The sequence below is a fragment of the Panulirus ornatus genome, chromosome 24, assembly GCF_036320965.1.
Source record: "Panulirus ornatus isolate Po-2019 chromosome 24, ASM3632096v1, whole genome shotgun sequence".
Taxonomy (NCBI): domain Eukaryota; kingdom Metazoa; phylum Arthropoda; class Malacostraca; order Decapoda; family Palinuridae; genus Panulirus; species Panulirus ornatus.
This window is the reverse complement of record NC_092247.1, coordinates 6,907,276-6,921,739: the sequence shown is the minus strand read 5'-3', so window position 1 is coordinate 6,921,739 and position 14,464 is coordinate 6,907,276. Positions and strand designations below refer to the sequence as shown.

The following is a 14,464-nucleotide window of genomic DNA, read 5'->3' as shown; positions in this document are numbered from 1 at the left end:
CTCTTTTGTATATTACTGACATTAGCCATTGTCTGCGGCTCTGGCAAGTCGTCCTAACTTAGTTGAGCGGATCAGCAGCGTGTGGAGTACCGAGATACTCCCAACAATCTTTTAAGATTGTACGATAAACTTCGTCTGGAGCAGAGGACTCATTCGCTTTCGGTCTAGCCGCTCGTTTTTAAGACATCTTAACATTTATAACTTTTTTTTTTCCGTCAGAACTTCGTCCGTGCTGCTATGTGAGGAATATTATCAGTTTCTTCGCATTGTAACTACAGACAATTTGATTCAAAATATTTCTCGTCTCTGTCAGTGAGTTAGGAAAGGCCTGCCTGTCTCTCGAAGCCCCGCTTGATATGAGAGGTCCATATATATATATATATATATATATATATATATATATATATATATATATATATATATATATATATATATATATATACACACACAAACAAACGAATAAAGTTCGTAGTTACGCGCACCTTCATAGAACATATAATCCTCCAACAGCCAGGATCGAACCCGGGACCCCTGTGTTGGAGGTTTGTATATACGTACATATATATCTAGGGTCTGTTTATTGTAGGAGTCTGCTTATTTCAGGGGGGTGAGCGAAGGCAACTTCTCTGCAGCTGTCCAGGGTTGATTATTATTAATCTTTAAACTCGACGTTTTACCCATTTATTGCGCGTCTTTACGTGAAGAAGGAGAATAAGGACAAGTCATACAGTTTCAAGACACTGAAGTGACCTTCTTCATCCCTGGACGATGGTAACACGACCTCACTCCTCGGTAGCCTATAATCCCCACTGACCCTTTTTCATTAGGGTTTTGGAGGTAGCGTCACTGGGATTGCTTGATACGTTCCCCAGAGAAATGAACAGTAGCCTCCATGTTTGTTTGTTGATGATTGGTGCTACAGATATCAGGCACTTGCACGGGTCTCATGAAACATTTTTAGGCTCCGTTTATCTGTGCTAGATTGCGCGGTGATAGTTCAGGCCAGACGGCCTCGCTGGGATCTTGCGTTGGTGTGGTCTTTGTACCTCTAATGTCAACTTTGATATTTTCTGTAGCGTTAAGAACAGAGGACTGAGTCTATGAGGGAATATCCTCACTTAGCCCTCTTCTCTGTTCCTTCTTTTGGAAAATTAAAGACGAGAGGGGGGGGGGGTGATTTCTAGCGCCCCCCGCTCCCTCCCCTTTTAGACGCCTTCTTCGACACGCAGGGAATACGTGGGAAGTATTCTTTCTCCCCTATCCCCAGGGATACGATGGTACATATGTTAGTATATATAGGTACAGGTTCGAAAAAAAAGTACTGTGGTTGCCTTATTATTGCTAGTAGTAATTACTAGAGATTATTATTTGATTGTTGATGATGTGTTTAAGTGAGAGTACCATGGGGGCCCATAGCTATGGTTTAAGTAAAACCCCTTAATGACCCACTTGGCCAATGGGCTGCCAAGCATACTTTGACTACTCAGTTCCCTGTGGGCTAAGGAAAAGCCAATAATCTTCCATTTTGTAACTAAATAGAATGACATGGGTACACATAGCATGTGACTGGAATCTTCATATCAAACTCGTTGTAACACATTAACATATTCATTATGCATGGGTCTGGGGACGTTTACCTTGATAGTGAATATCAACATAAAGCTACTCGACCGTATCGGAAATAATGTGGCAAGCATCCAAACACAGATGCTGATGGTAACGAAACGTCTTCATTCACAGTTGCAAGGATCTTCTTGTTCCCTGGTGCTAAAAGTTCACTTGAGTGTGTAATACACGACTGTACGACCCGCTGAACCATATGGGACACGACTGTTAAGACCCTTGAACACAACGGTAAGACTCCAAGCATGTCGTTAATGCACGTACAATCCTTGAGCCACGAAGGTACGACCGTTACCCTCTGACGTATAACCCTTGACCATAATAACGCCTTCTTGGGTATGGTGACCTGATCTTTGACCTGATCCATAATGGGGCGGGGTGTGTCAGGTCAGAGGCCAGGCCAGCATATACCCAAGGGTGTTAGCGTCGTGCTCAAAGGAGTCGAGATCGCTTGCAGGATCCGGGTGTGAGGGGCTGGAAAACACACACACACACACACACACACACACACACACACACACACACACACAGGAAGGTAGTCATGGCGTTGCCTGGACTCGCTCTCATCCAGTTGCAGTTTCTTTTTTGTTTATATATTTATTTCCTTAAGTGGTCTTGAGTGATGCATAGCTTCAGTTCTTTTAACACCATGTTATGTGTAGGTCCCAGTGTATGACAAGGTCAACCTCTACACCCACTGGTGTATGATAAGGTCCTCCCCTGTACCCACCACTGTATGATAAGGTCCTCCCCTGTACCCACCACTGTATGATAAGGTCCTCCCCTGTACCCACCACTGTATTATAAGGTCCTCACTGTTCACTCTTATTTCATTCCAGGTCGCAGTTGGAGGCAGTGATGCAGGTTGTCCGCTGTGAGATTATCTCCATGACTTCCACTGAGGAGCTGGACGCCTACTTACTGAGGTACGTGATTGGCTAGTCGTATAGGAATGGGATTGGTTGGATGTTGGGCTTATCAGCTGCCACCGTTATCATAGCTGTAAACGGCAAGGTGTAGCCACCAACTGACTTTCACGCCTTCTGTAGGCGTGAAGACAATTCTGTACTGTAGCTCTCCGTATATCGTATATTGCTTGATTGTTCTGCAGAACTTTTGGTAATTTTGCGTATGAATCTTGGTTATTTTTTTTTTCCTAATCCAATTTATTGAACTATTCTCAAGGGGAGGATGAAGAGCTGGGTGGACTGCGGAAAAAATGGCCCGACTCAGGATTCAAACCTGTGTGGGTTCGACCCCCCTGGCCGTCCGTGCATGTTTCACGGACAGGAGCACCAACCGCCTGCACAGCATCAGTTTAGGTTATAAATATCTGCACGGTGAGCGACGGTGAGCGAGGTGCACAACACGGACCCCTGTGTACAGCGGTATAACCCTTGAGCAACGGGAATACGACCCCCTGAGAACGGCTATACGACCCATGGGCGTGAACACGTAAGGCTCTGGCCTGTCTTATTTTACACCCTCCGTGTTAGGATTGCTGGTAGTCTTTTGGCAACGTGAAACGAAGTCCCTGTGGGCTCGACGTCCTTCACTGACAGATGTAAGACACGACGCGCGGGCCTGGTGTGGCGAGGGTGTCTTTTAACACAGGTGTGACGGAGGAGACGGAGCAGCAGCTGGCTTGGTTGTAATTACAGGATCTGTGTAACCAGAGCAGGGTGGCTAACGGGCTGGGCCTGGTCTGTACAGGTTCGGATTCACCCCGCGGGGTGGGGTGGGGGGTAGTTGCCTGCAGTTTGACATGGAATTCCTGATGTAGTCATCTCACAACTATTTCCAATGTATATGATTTCCAGAATTTAGCGACGTCATTTATCCTTTTTATTAATCTGGTTACGTTATTTATCCTTATCTCTTAATTTAAACTTATGTAGTATATTTAATTTTTTTTTTTAACAGTGCTCGAAGTTTACACCTACCTCCTCCCTTGAAACATCTAGACTCGTTTCTCATCTTCACAACCTGTCCCATATTCCGATCCACTTTGGTGTCTATGTCTTAATCTAGTCACAGAGATATCCGAACCTTTATCCTTATCATGTGTAAGGCATCCAACACCTCTCTTCTCTATCTATTTCTTCCTACCACTTTATATTTCATCTGTTTTACTTGATGGCTCTTCTTTCGAATAACTTCTTTTAAAATTCCCCTTTGGCAGTATTCGTCAGTTGTCCTTTGTGTTCAGGTACACGAGGATATATATATATATATATATATATATATATATATATATATATATATATATATATATATATATATATATATATCTTTCTTTTTCGTACTATTCGCCATTTCCCGCGTTAGCGAGGTAGCGTTAAGAACAGAGGACTGGGCCTTTGAGGGAATATCCTCACCTGGCCCCTTTCTCTGTTCCTTCTTTTGGAAAATTGAGAAAAACGCGAGGGGATGATTTCCAGCCCCCCGCTCCCTCCCCTTTTAGTCGCCTTCTACGACACGCAGGGAATACGTGGGAAGTATTCTTTCTCCCCTATCCCCAGGGATATATATATATATATATATATATATATATATATATATATATATATATATATATATATATATATATATAACCTTTGTTATCTCGGAAAGCAAAAATGGGTATGTTTGAAGGAATAGTGGTTCCAACAATGTTGTATGGTTGCGAGGCGTGGGCTATGGATAGAGTTGTGCGCAGGAGGATGGATGTGCTGGAAATGAGATGTTTGAGGACAATGTGTGGTGTGAGGTGGTTTGATCGAGTAAGTAACGTAAAGGTAAGAGAGATGTGTGGAAATAAAAAGAGCGTGGTTGAGAGAGCAGAAGAGGGTGTTTTGAAATGGTTTGGGCACATGGAGAGAATGAGTGAGGAAAGATTGACCAAGAGGATATATGTGTCGGAGGTGGAGGGAACGAGGAGAAGAGGGAGACCAAATTGGAGGTGGAAAGATGGAGTGAAAAAGGATTTTGTGTGATCGGGGCCTGAACATGCAGGAGGGTGAAAGGAGGGCAAGGAATAGAGTGAATTGGAGCGATGTGGTATACCGGGGTTGACGTGCTGTCAGTGGATTGAATCAGGGCATGTGAAGCGTCTGGGGTAAACCATGGAAAGCTGTGTAGGTATGTATATTTGCGTGTGTGGACGTATGTATATACATGTGTATGGGGGTGGGTTGGGCCATTTCTTTCGTCTGTTTCCTTGCGCTACCTCGCAAACGCGGGAGACAGCGCAAAATATATATATATATATATATATATATATATATATATATATATATATATATATATATATATATATATATATACATACAGTAATCATATTAAACCATACCTACTGGATTTTAGGGAAGTATGCATAGAACATCAAAATAAGACTGATATAACATTCCACCTGTTGTCACACCTTCATCTTTTATTGCAATATGAGAGACTTGCAGTGTAACCTACAAAAGAAAATCACTCCAATAAGAGCACTTCTGCTAGTACTTTTCTATCAATGCTCAACCCTAGAAATATAGAAATAAAGCAACAAGAGCTTGATGTCTCTCAAGGCACCTAAGTTCAAAATGACTGAGCCAACTGCACTTGCTGACACTCACATAAAACCTTTGTTAAGCAACACCTAAGTTATGCTCGCTTATCTTTTGCAGACTAACTTTTAAACTAGATAAATTACCCCTCCATTTCTTTTTTCATCTCGCACAAAGAAAGTGGTTTACATCACAATATCTGAACTTTATCGTTCTTATTAGTGTATTTTTTAGGGGGTGAGAGGTTAGAACAAGATTAAAAATGTATAATTGACTAATGTCATGATATTGGAAACTAACATCCTACCTATCTTGTTTTAGATTAGATCGTGGTGAAGTGCACTAAACACAGAAGGATGAAGTGAATTGGGATAGGATAAGGCTGGTTTGAAATATAAAGTTCATTAATGTTATGCTTATGTAGCATTTTCTTGGACCCATGAAAATCATTAAGTCCATAATGATAGGGTGGTACGGTACTTTTGCCTCAAAGGACACTTTGTCTACATACAAATGAGAGCATGTTTATTTTCATACATTAATGTGCAAACGTAGGACCACTTTAATAAGCCTCTAGGGATATGCTCCAAATAGAGGGACTTTTATGATGCACAATCCACCCACTGGTGATGGTACCACCATCCATAAGTATATATATATATATATATATATATATATATATATATATATATATATATATATATATATATATATGCCTCATTCCTCGCAAATCCATCTTGTACCATCATCCAGTTCAGCATACGTAAGGACTGTAACATTTCCTATCTCTACATCTAATTCCCCTATAGTGAACACATCCTCGTCGAAACATCCCCCTGAAATTCTGCAAGAATGAAATCACGAGCACTTGGATCTCTCTCTCTCTCTCTCTCTCTCTCTCTCTCTCTCTCTCTCTCTCTCTCTCTCTCTCTCTCTCTCTCTCTCTCTCTGGGTGTACTTAAAGCCCTCCTCATCCATCCCGTGCGTCAGTAATTAACCTCTGTGACGCAGGCTTCTCACTTGTTGACGTAGCAAAACAAAGCGTAAAAGACCCACTTTGACGGTGAACAGGGCATACCCCCTGGGAGGTGCAGGGTTAGCATTCTTCCTCGGCCCCAGACGGCTGGGAGTTGGCCTTCTTCCTTGCCTCAGACGACGCCCAGCACACTGCAACAGGAGCCGCGTCTGAGGGTTGCTTGTTTAACGTGCCCCTCGCATCATTGCTATTAATTACGTTCATCCGAATTCAGTAAATTTGAGAATTTTTATTTTTTTTTTTTTTCTAGAATTTTCCTAGATCAGCGTTTTCGTGCTTCTCTGCGAATCAGAATGGGGATCGGAAATGAGTCTTTTCCTACGTTAAAGCGGTGGTGGAACAGAGGATGTCCGAAGGATGTGTAGGATACAGCACATACATGGGGTGTAATACTGACGGGTGGGCATGGAAAAATTCGTCTGATTTTAACCATGGCGGTACATGGCAGCAAGAGCGTGATGACGAGGGAACACAAGGCTGACTGGCGATCAGTGTGGAATGATAATCCTCGAAGAAAACTGCGTCATAGGGATGACTTAACGCATTTAGTCCTCCTCCTGTGGTGCAACACTGGCTAGAGGACGCACGTGAAGGACAGGGAAGCGATGAGGTGGTGACGGATTCCTTTGGAGGTTGTGTTGGGGGTCGTATTGTTGTTCTCCCCGCCACACGTAAGACGTGCTGGATTCCAACCCCACCTTGAGCACGACGGTACGACCCTCAAGGTACGATGACCTTGAACATTTGACCTGACTCTCTTCTGAACTCTGACCTGATTTTTAAGGGATAAATCAAAGAGAAGAGACCAAGTCGTCATACTATAGAGCCCCAACTCTCACGCTTATTGGCCCTACCCATCGTGCTTTTAAGTGACTACCGCCGTACTTCAGGTTTATGCCGCTTTCTTTATCTGATGGGGAAATGTGAGGGGGTTGGGTTGCCTCACGAGTCGCAGAGCAGACATAACAACAACTGCCCCGTCTTGAAGAAGAAGAAGAGAGGTGACGACAACGTATTGCCTTCCATGGTTTAAGCAGCTTAGCCAAACATTCGTCGAGCCACGTAGAATGTTCTTCCGCGCTCTGCTTGGTGCTTGTGTCTGACTCCGGGCTTCGCTTACCGCTCGTCATCTGTCGGTGTTGGCTTCCCTGCCTGCACTCGTTTCCACACACACACACACACACACACACGGCTCAGAAACCAGACGGTTCTTATCAGTTTGTTAACTATGTCGTATCGGGGTTCAGATGTCTGGCGAACTCACGGTCTTATGGTAAGTGATTTAAGTGACAGGGTAAGTTGGGTACAATCTGTTCGATTATTATTCTCATTATTATTATTATTATTATTATTATTATTATTATTATTATTATTAAGGGTCGTACCGTCGTGTTCAAGAGTCATGTCGTCGTGCTCCAGGGTCGTGGTGCCGTCGTGCTCAGGGGGGAAGGGGGGGGGGGGTCAAAGTGACGCAAACAGTTCGGGGACGAACAATGATACAGACGGAGAGGCTGACCGTCTCTCCTGTCATCACTCATTAGGAAATCATGAGTCGTACGTGACTCTCATGACCTCAGTCAAGGGTACCCTTGGAGGGAACTAAAAGTGGCCTGACTAACCTTGACCCTGTCACACACACACATCTCGCCCCCCCCCCTCCCTCCACAGTGTGTCACGCTCCCTCCATAACCAGTCCTCTTCGGACGGGAGGAAGAGAGCAGTTATTTTTTTTCCTTCTCTTCGACGTAATTGTTTATAACCTTATGATCCTCTCGGGTCTCGACGACAACCTTAATCTCAAATATTGACCTTAAGTTATCTGGGTGGTGTAGGCGATCTGAAGACGTTGCGTTATCGAATGAAATGACTCGATAGTCCCCTGTTATCGTAGCGGTAAAGTCATGTAGACTGCATTAAGAAGCAAGATAAGCGAGTTGGGAAGGCATTGAACACTGTCATTCACCATGGCGTTCGAAGATTGCTGCGGCATCGGACAGATTGTAATGTAATACAGAAGAATACAGACAGCGATAGAGTATTGTGTCCTTCATTCTTTTTTTTTTGAACCGACTATTGGCTTCCTCTCAGTAACATGCCGCTACGTAATCTTTCACACGAGATGTGGAGGGGAATTATGACAAACTAACATTGCCGAGATCATCACTTGACCTCCAACCTTCTGTTGTCGTGGACACAGCTCACGGGCGAATATTAAGAATAAAAAAAAAGTCTTTTCAGGAAAAGATTTTTGACTATTTCCTGACGACATAAGAGAAGAGGCGGCAATTCTTTTTACACAGAGGCACACAGCCAGGCCTGATGATGATTGGCGAGTATCATCCACCCACAGCTGTACGAGGCCCTCAGGCCCTCCTGCATAGTAACTGCTGCTGCTGCTGCTCCACACTACTCCTGCCCACCTAACACCATTTATCTGCCACATCGCCACATCATCAGTCACCACCTCCACCACACCACCACGATCTCCTCAACCACACCACCGTAGCCTCCCCAACCACACCACCGTACCCAACCACACCACCACAGCCTTCCCAACCACACCACCACGACCTCCTCAACCACACCACCGTTGCCTCCCAACCACACCACCACGACTTCCTCAACCACACCACCGTAGCCTCCCAACCACACCACCACGACTTCCTCAACCACACCACCGTAGCCTCCCAACCACACCACCACGACTTCCTCAACCACACCACCACAGCCTCCTCAACCACACCTCCATAGCCTCCTCAACCACACCTCCATAGCCTCCTCAACCACACCACCACGACTTCCTCAACCACACCACCACAGCCTCCTCAACCACACCTCCATAGCCTCCTCAAGCACACCACCACAGCCTCCTCAAGCACACCACCACAGCCTCCTCAACCACACCTCCATAGCCTCCTCAACCACACCTCCATAGCCTCCTCAACCAACAGCCTCCTCAAGCAGACCACCACAGCCTCCTCAACCACACCTCCACAGCCTTCTCAACCACACCTCCACAGCCTCCTCAAAACCACTGTCCCATACTCAAGGTTAAGATTTTTCGACATGTCATTTTTGTATATGTCCTACTGGAATCGCTGCCTTATTCAGGGGCCAGAGCACTGTATCGAGGGTAGAGCTTTCGTATTCAAAGCTTAAAACTTTCCTCAGCTTTACTGGAAAAAAAAAAAAGGATATGTAACGTCCCAGCGTCGCCCCAAATTATCTTGTGTCGTGGGAGGCGACCAAGAGGGACGGCGGTGGGAGGGAGGCTATTCAGATCTTCCCCTTCTGTATTATCGCTCTCTAAAAGCTCAAACACAAGATAAAGATAACCAGGAATTTTTTTTTTTCCCATTCCTCAAAGACTCGCTCGTCTGCTCCTGACGTGACTCCTGTCCAGCGGAAAAGGCAAGAAACTCATTAATTAAAGAATATGTGAAATGGAAGCATTTAGGCCCCCGTGGTTTAGCGGTTAACGTTCCCGACCGTAACGCATTCACGGGCCGGCCAGGGTCGAACGCATAGGTTCGAATCTTGGTTGCGGCAGTTGGTCTACAGTCAACCCAGCTTTTCATATACCCTTAGGGGGTTTGTCAACAAGATGGCTTCCTGGCTCAGGCTGGGGCACACACACACACACACACATACACACATATTCCCTGCGTGTTGTAGAAGGCGACTAAAAGGGGAGGGTGCGGGGGGCTGGAAATCCTCCCCTCTTGGTTTTTATCAATTTTCCAAAAGAAGGAACAGAGAAGGGGGCCAGGTGAGGATATTCACTCAAAGGTCCAGTCCTCTGTTCTTGACGCTACCTCGCTAACGCGGGAAATGGTAAATATATATATATATATATATATATATATATATATATATATATATATATATATATATATATATATATATATAATCAGACCTCCCTTTATTTACGCTGTGACAAGAGAAAGGAACTGACTAGAGAGATTGTCGTTGAGTTCTGTGACAGGGGTTCGAATCTTAGTGGGATCTTTCCGTACGGTACCAGTTGTCTACGTCCTGCGCCTCACATGCTGTCTTCAGCAAAGTTCACACAAATGAAAAATATAGGGAAAAAAACCCTCAAGATGTATATGAGAGAGAGAGAGAGAGAGAGAGAGAGAGAGAGAGAGAGAGAGAGAGAGAGAGAGCATGCGAGTGTTGGTTAAAGGAGCCGAATTGCTTTTAATTATTCACATGCCACTGTCATACCAGACCTGTTTAGCCTAGTCAGTATTTTACTGGACTTGACCAGTTAGCATAGTGTGACGGAGTGAGCCTAGTGTGACCAGCGAGCACTGGGGTTCTGTATGGCAAGAAGGAGAAAGTAGAGAAGACCTTCTGGCCGCTCAAGTGGGAAGGACTCCCAGTCGCTCAGGGGGGAAGGAGGGAAGACCTCCTGGCCGCCCAGGAGCAGGTGCAGCAGGAAGGACTGGGTGGGTGGGGGAGGAAGGGAAGTTGCCAACAGACACACCAACAACGTGATTGATTTTTGCCGCCAAAACCGGGGAATATATAGTGCGCGCCTACCGTGTTGTGGGCGACGGCGCAAGAGAGAGTACGAGCCCAAGAGAAGGACTGGAATATATATACATATCTTTCTTTCTTTCTTTCATACTATTCGCCATTTCCCGCATTAGCGAGGTAGCGTTAAGAACAGAGGACTGGGCCTTTTAGGGAATATCCTCACCAGGCCCCCTTCTCTGTTCCTTCTTTTGGAAAAAAAAAAAAAAAAAAAAAAAATTGAGAGGGGAGGATTTCCAGCCCCCCGCTCCCTTCCCTTTTAGTCGCCTTCTACGACACGCAGGGAATATGTGGGAAGTATTCTTTCTCCCCTATCCCCAGAGTGAATATCTATTAACAAGCTAAGTTACATCTCTTGTTCCTGTTTGTGATGTATTGTCTGTATCGGAAGTATTGCATCTGAGTTACTTTTTTTTTTTTACAGTTAGGTCCACAGTTTTAAAAGGGTGAGCGTAATTCGTCAGTTTTCTATATATGTGTATCACTCCCACCGAGGCAAGGTAGGGGAGAGGGAAAGGCGATCCAGACAAGTTGTGGGAGGGGAAGGGGTGTCCCAGGTAAGGTGTGGGGAGGAACGGGGGGGGGGGGGTTGAGACGACTAAGGCAGGGTGGGGGATTACCTGGACGGGAAAGACAACAGGAGACCTGGTGTTCCATAACAAGGTTATCGTCCGTCGTGGTGAACTAAAGAATCGCGTGGGAAACAGCATACAGCACAGCAGAAGGCTCACCTACTCACCCACCTCTCCCTCCGGCTCAACTGTTCGAAGGAAAAGACGATGAACTTATGTACCGTACAGTGTAGTACGGGGAAACAAACTGCTGGGGAAATTTTGTTGGAAAGTAAACACTGGAAGAAAAAAATGCTGTGTACCAACGTAGCAACATCTGCTTTCCAGATGGTCTTAGGGGAAGAAAGACATGATTAGCGGGCCAGTAGCAGACGAACTCCGGGCCCCGACCGAATCTGCCATCCCCTCTGAATCCGGGGGGGGTCTTCCTTTCAGTTAGCGGTGTTTCTAAATTTCGCGTCGTTTGCGATTCTGCCGGTGAGAACTGTCTGGGTCGTTGATGTGGATTATGAAGCCAGTCGGTTGCTTCCCCATATATTACAACACACTTGTTTTTTTTTCCCAGATCCTATATAAGGTGGGAGAGGGGTGGAGGCGTTTCAGACGACGTTGGAGAAATGGAGAGGCGACCCAGATAATGGGTTGGAGGTGGAGAGGCGATCCATGAGTGGGGCGGGGGGTGGAGACGAGGGATGAGAGGGGGGAGAAGAGAGCCGGACAATGGGGTGGGAAGGGGGAGAGGCGGGCGGCGGCCCAGACGAGGAGTGTGAGGGGGGAGGAGTCACTCCAGACGGTGGATGAGAGGGGGAGAGGTGGACCGGGGGGGGGGGCGACCCTGACGAGGGGGTGGGAGGGTGAGGGACGACCCAAACAAGGTGGGAGAGGTGAAGGCGCTCCAGACAGCCATGGGAGATTGAGAGACGACCCTTACCATGGATGGGTGGGAGAGGGACGACCCTGACAAAGTTTGGGAGGGGTAGGAGTGACCCAGGCACAGATCTGGATAAAAAAGTAAATAAGATGATTGCGAGAACAAGATTTGGGGTTGAGGAGGGGAGGGAAGATGCTCTGAAGCCTGTCGAGTGGAATCGTTGGCCAGAAGTCAGTAGGTTTTGAAGTTCAGAAAAGATGATTTATGGAGAGAAGAAAGATAGGGGGCGATAGGACAGAACACTGAGGGGACACGGTTAATCACGGAACATGAGGGAGGAGAGTCGTTCCATCAGAGAGAGAGAGAGGGGGGGGGGGATGGCAGAAAAGCCAAAGAAATTGAGAAAGCAAAGCCTTATTGCACTACCCCGGCAAGGCGACACTCCGTCGAGAGCTTTGGAGATGTGAACGGCGGCCACAACATTCACCAAAATCTGGGAGACGAAGACCAGAGGTGAGTCATCGTTGGAAAGTTCGGTAGTGGGTCTTGCACCGCAAATGTCGTATTTGTGATCTGAAAGAAGAGAGTCAGATTCTTAAGCGTATGCGAAAGTGAGCTGTAGAGAGTTTGGAGGACCAAAGGTAGCAGAAGTGAAAGCGATAGGGTTCGAACGGTTTCCTTTCTAAAGGGATGGGCTTGACGAAGCCATGCCTCGAAGAAGAAAGAGTTTGGATCTCTTTGGACGGAGAAGTTGGCGATAGAGGCCCATCCTCGTAGGATGCTACCCTGTGCAGATACGTAGGCATGATCAGCTGGCCTTGGGGACTGCAAACCTTGTAAATCATGGCGACGTGCCAGCTGGGCCAGAACTAGGCTGTTTTGAGAAAATATATGACTATGTTCACCATGGAGTGATTAGGAGGCCCTTAGTAAGGGGTCGGCAAATGGAGAGTAGGAATAGCCTATGAAGGAGCTTCAGAATTGTTATTATAGAGTATGGGGTGTGGTAATGACTGAGGGGGGCAGGTTGTGATCCTCGAAGATGGTGTTAAGGAGGGTTGGAAATAGCCGATGAGGAAGGGTAGGAGCCCCCCCCCCCCACTAAAAAAAAAAAAAAGGGGCTGTGGTTAGATACTGGGGTTGTGGTCGTGGCCTTAGGGGGAAGGCATGAACCCACCAACGGTAGTTGGGAGTTGGTCAGTTTCCTGAAGGTTAAAGGTCGCTGTCGTCGACTGCCGCTCGGAGGGAGGGTTTGTTGCCATGGCGGGGTGTAGCATTTAGTTAGTTGCTAGGGCGTGGGGCAAGACATCACAGGCAACCCACACACTGTATCCAAAGCGGGGGGAAGTTTCCAGGTTATTACTCTGAAGAATAACTGCGCGGTTTGCTGAGGGTTAGCCAGAGGCATTAATCATCATTCATGGCCAAAGATGAATAACGTTATGATGAACATTTCGCGAGAATGTCACAGCCGCCGGAGACTATGTAACGTTTCATACATTCTTACCCCCCTACGCTGTGCTTTCGTCGGACGTGTATCGTGACTATGTAATTCGCCATTTCATCCTAGTAAGGCAGCTGTAGCTGGAGCGAGGCGGTGCACACTGATATGTGCACACTTGTGGAACTGCTCCGCCTGAGCACGGCGGCGCGACCCTCGACCAGGAAGGTACGGTCATTTTTTTTGTGTATGACACAATCTGGCTTTTGATCCGACCATGATACCTATGGGTCATATCACAGAGTGGTTTAAGAGGTTAAATAAAACGTTATCGCCAACGCCGTCCTCACAAGTAATCGTGAGTGTGTTTTAAGAGGCTGTTGAAGCAAGTTATCGCATGCGCCGTCCTGTGTACATAAGTGATCGAGAGTGGGAGCGGAGGACTGAGTCAGGCTTGTTGAAGTGATGACAGAGCGGCGCTGTTGGTCGATCACACCTTCCATGGTGACGTGTCTCTAAGCGAGACGGAAAAAGAAACGTTCTGCATTGGATGTTTATCTTTTTCATATAGGAAGAAAATCACTTAGAAAATGTACAGCATATTTCAATAATCTGATAACTTGCTGTTTTAAAAGGTTGCTCTAAGTGTGGCGACGCAAGGCTATCTCGATTACAATTGGTTCGCAAGGAAAGTTATGGATTGAAATTCTCAGCAGAATGCTTGAAAAGTTATAATAATCACTTAGTTGTGTACTTGGGGTAAGATAACTGGAGTCCTGCCGTACCAATGCTTCCTATTTCATTGGTCATTTTTGTCATACGTTCACCTCGCGACTGCTTCCCCGCATGCAG

The 14,464-nt window shown here is 46.1% G+C and overlaps 1 protein-coding gene across 2 annotated transcripts in view; it reads left to right on the top strand.

Moving 5' to 3' along the window:
• SamDC (S-adenosylmethionine decarboxylase) overlaps positions 1 to 14,464 on the top strand; it is a 51,656-nt gene that overhangs the window by 6,741 nt on the left and 30,451 nt on the right. For both annotated transcript variants that reach the window (XM_071677083.1, XM_071677082.1), the window contains exon 2: positions 2,463 to 2,549. In XM_071677083.1, coding sequence (XP_071533184.1) covers positions 2,463 to 2,549 — 87 coding nt within the window. The remainder of the gene's footprint in view (positions 1 to 2,462; positions 2,550 to 14,464) is intronic.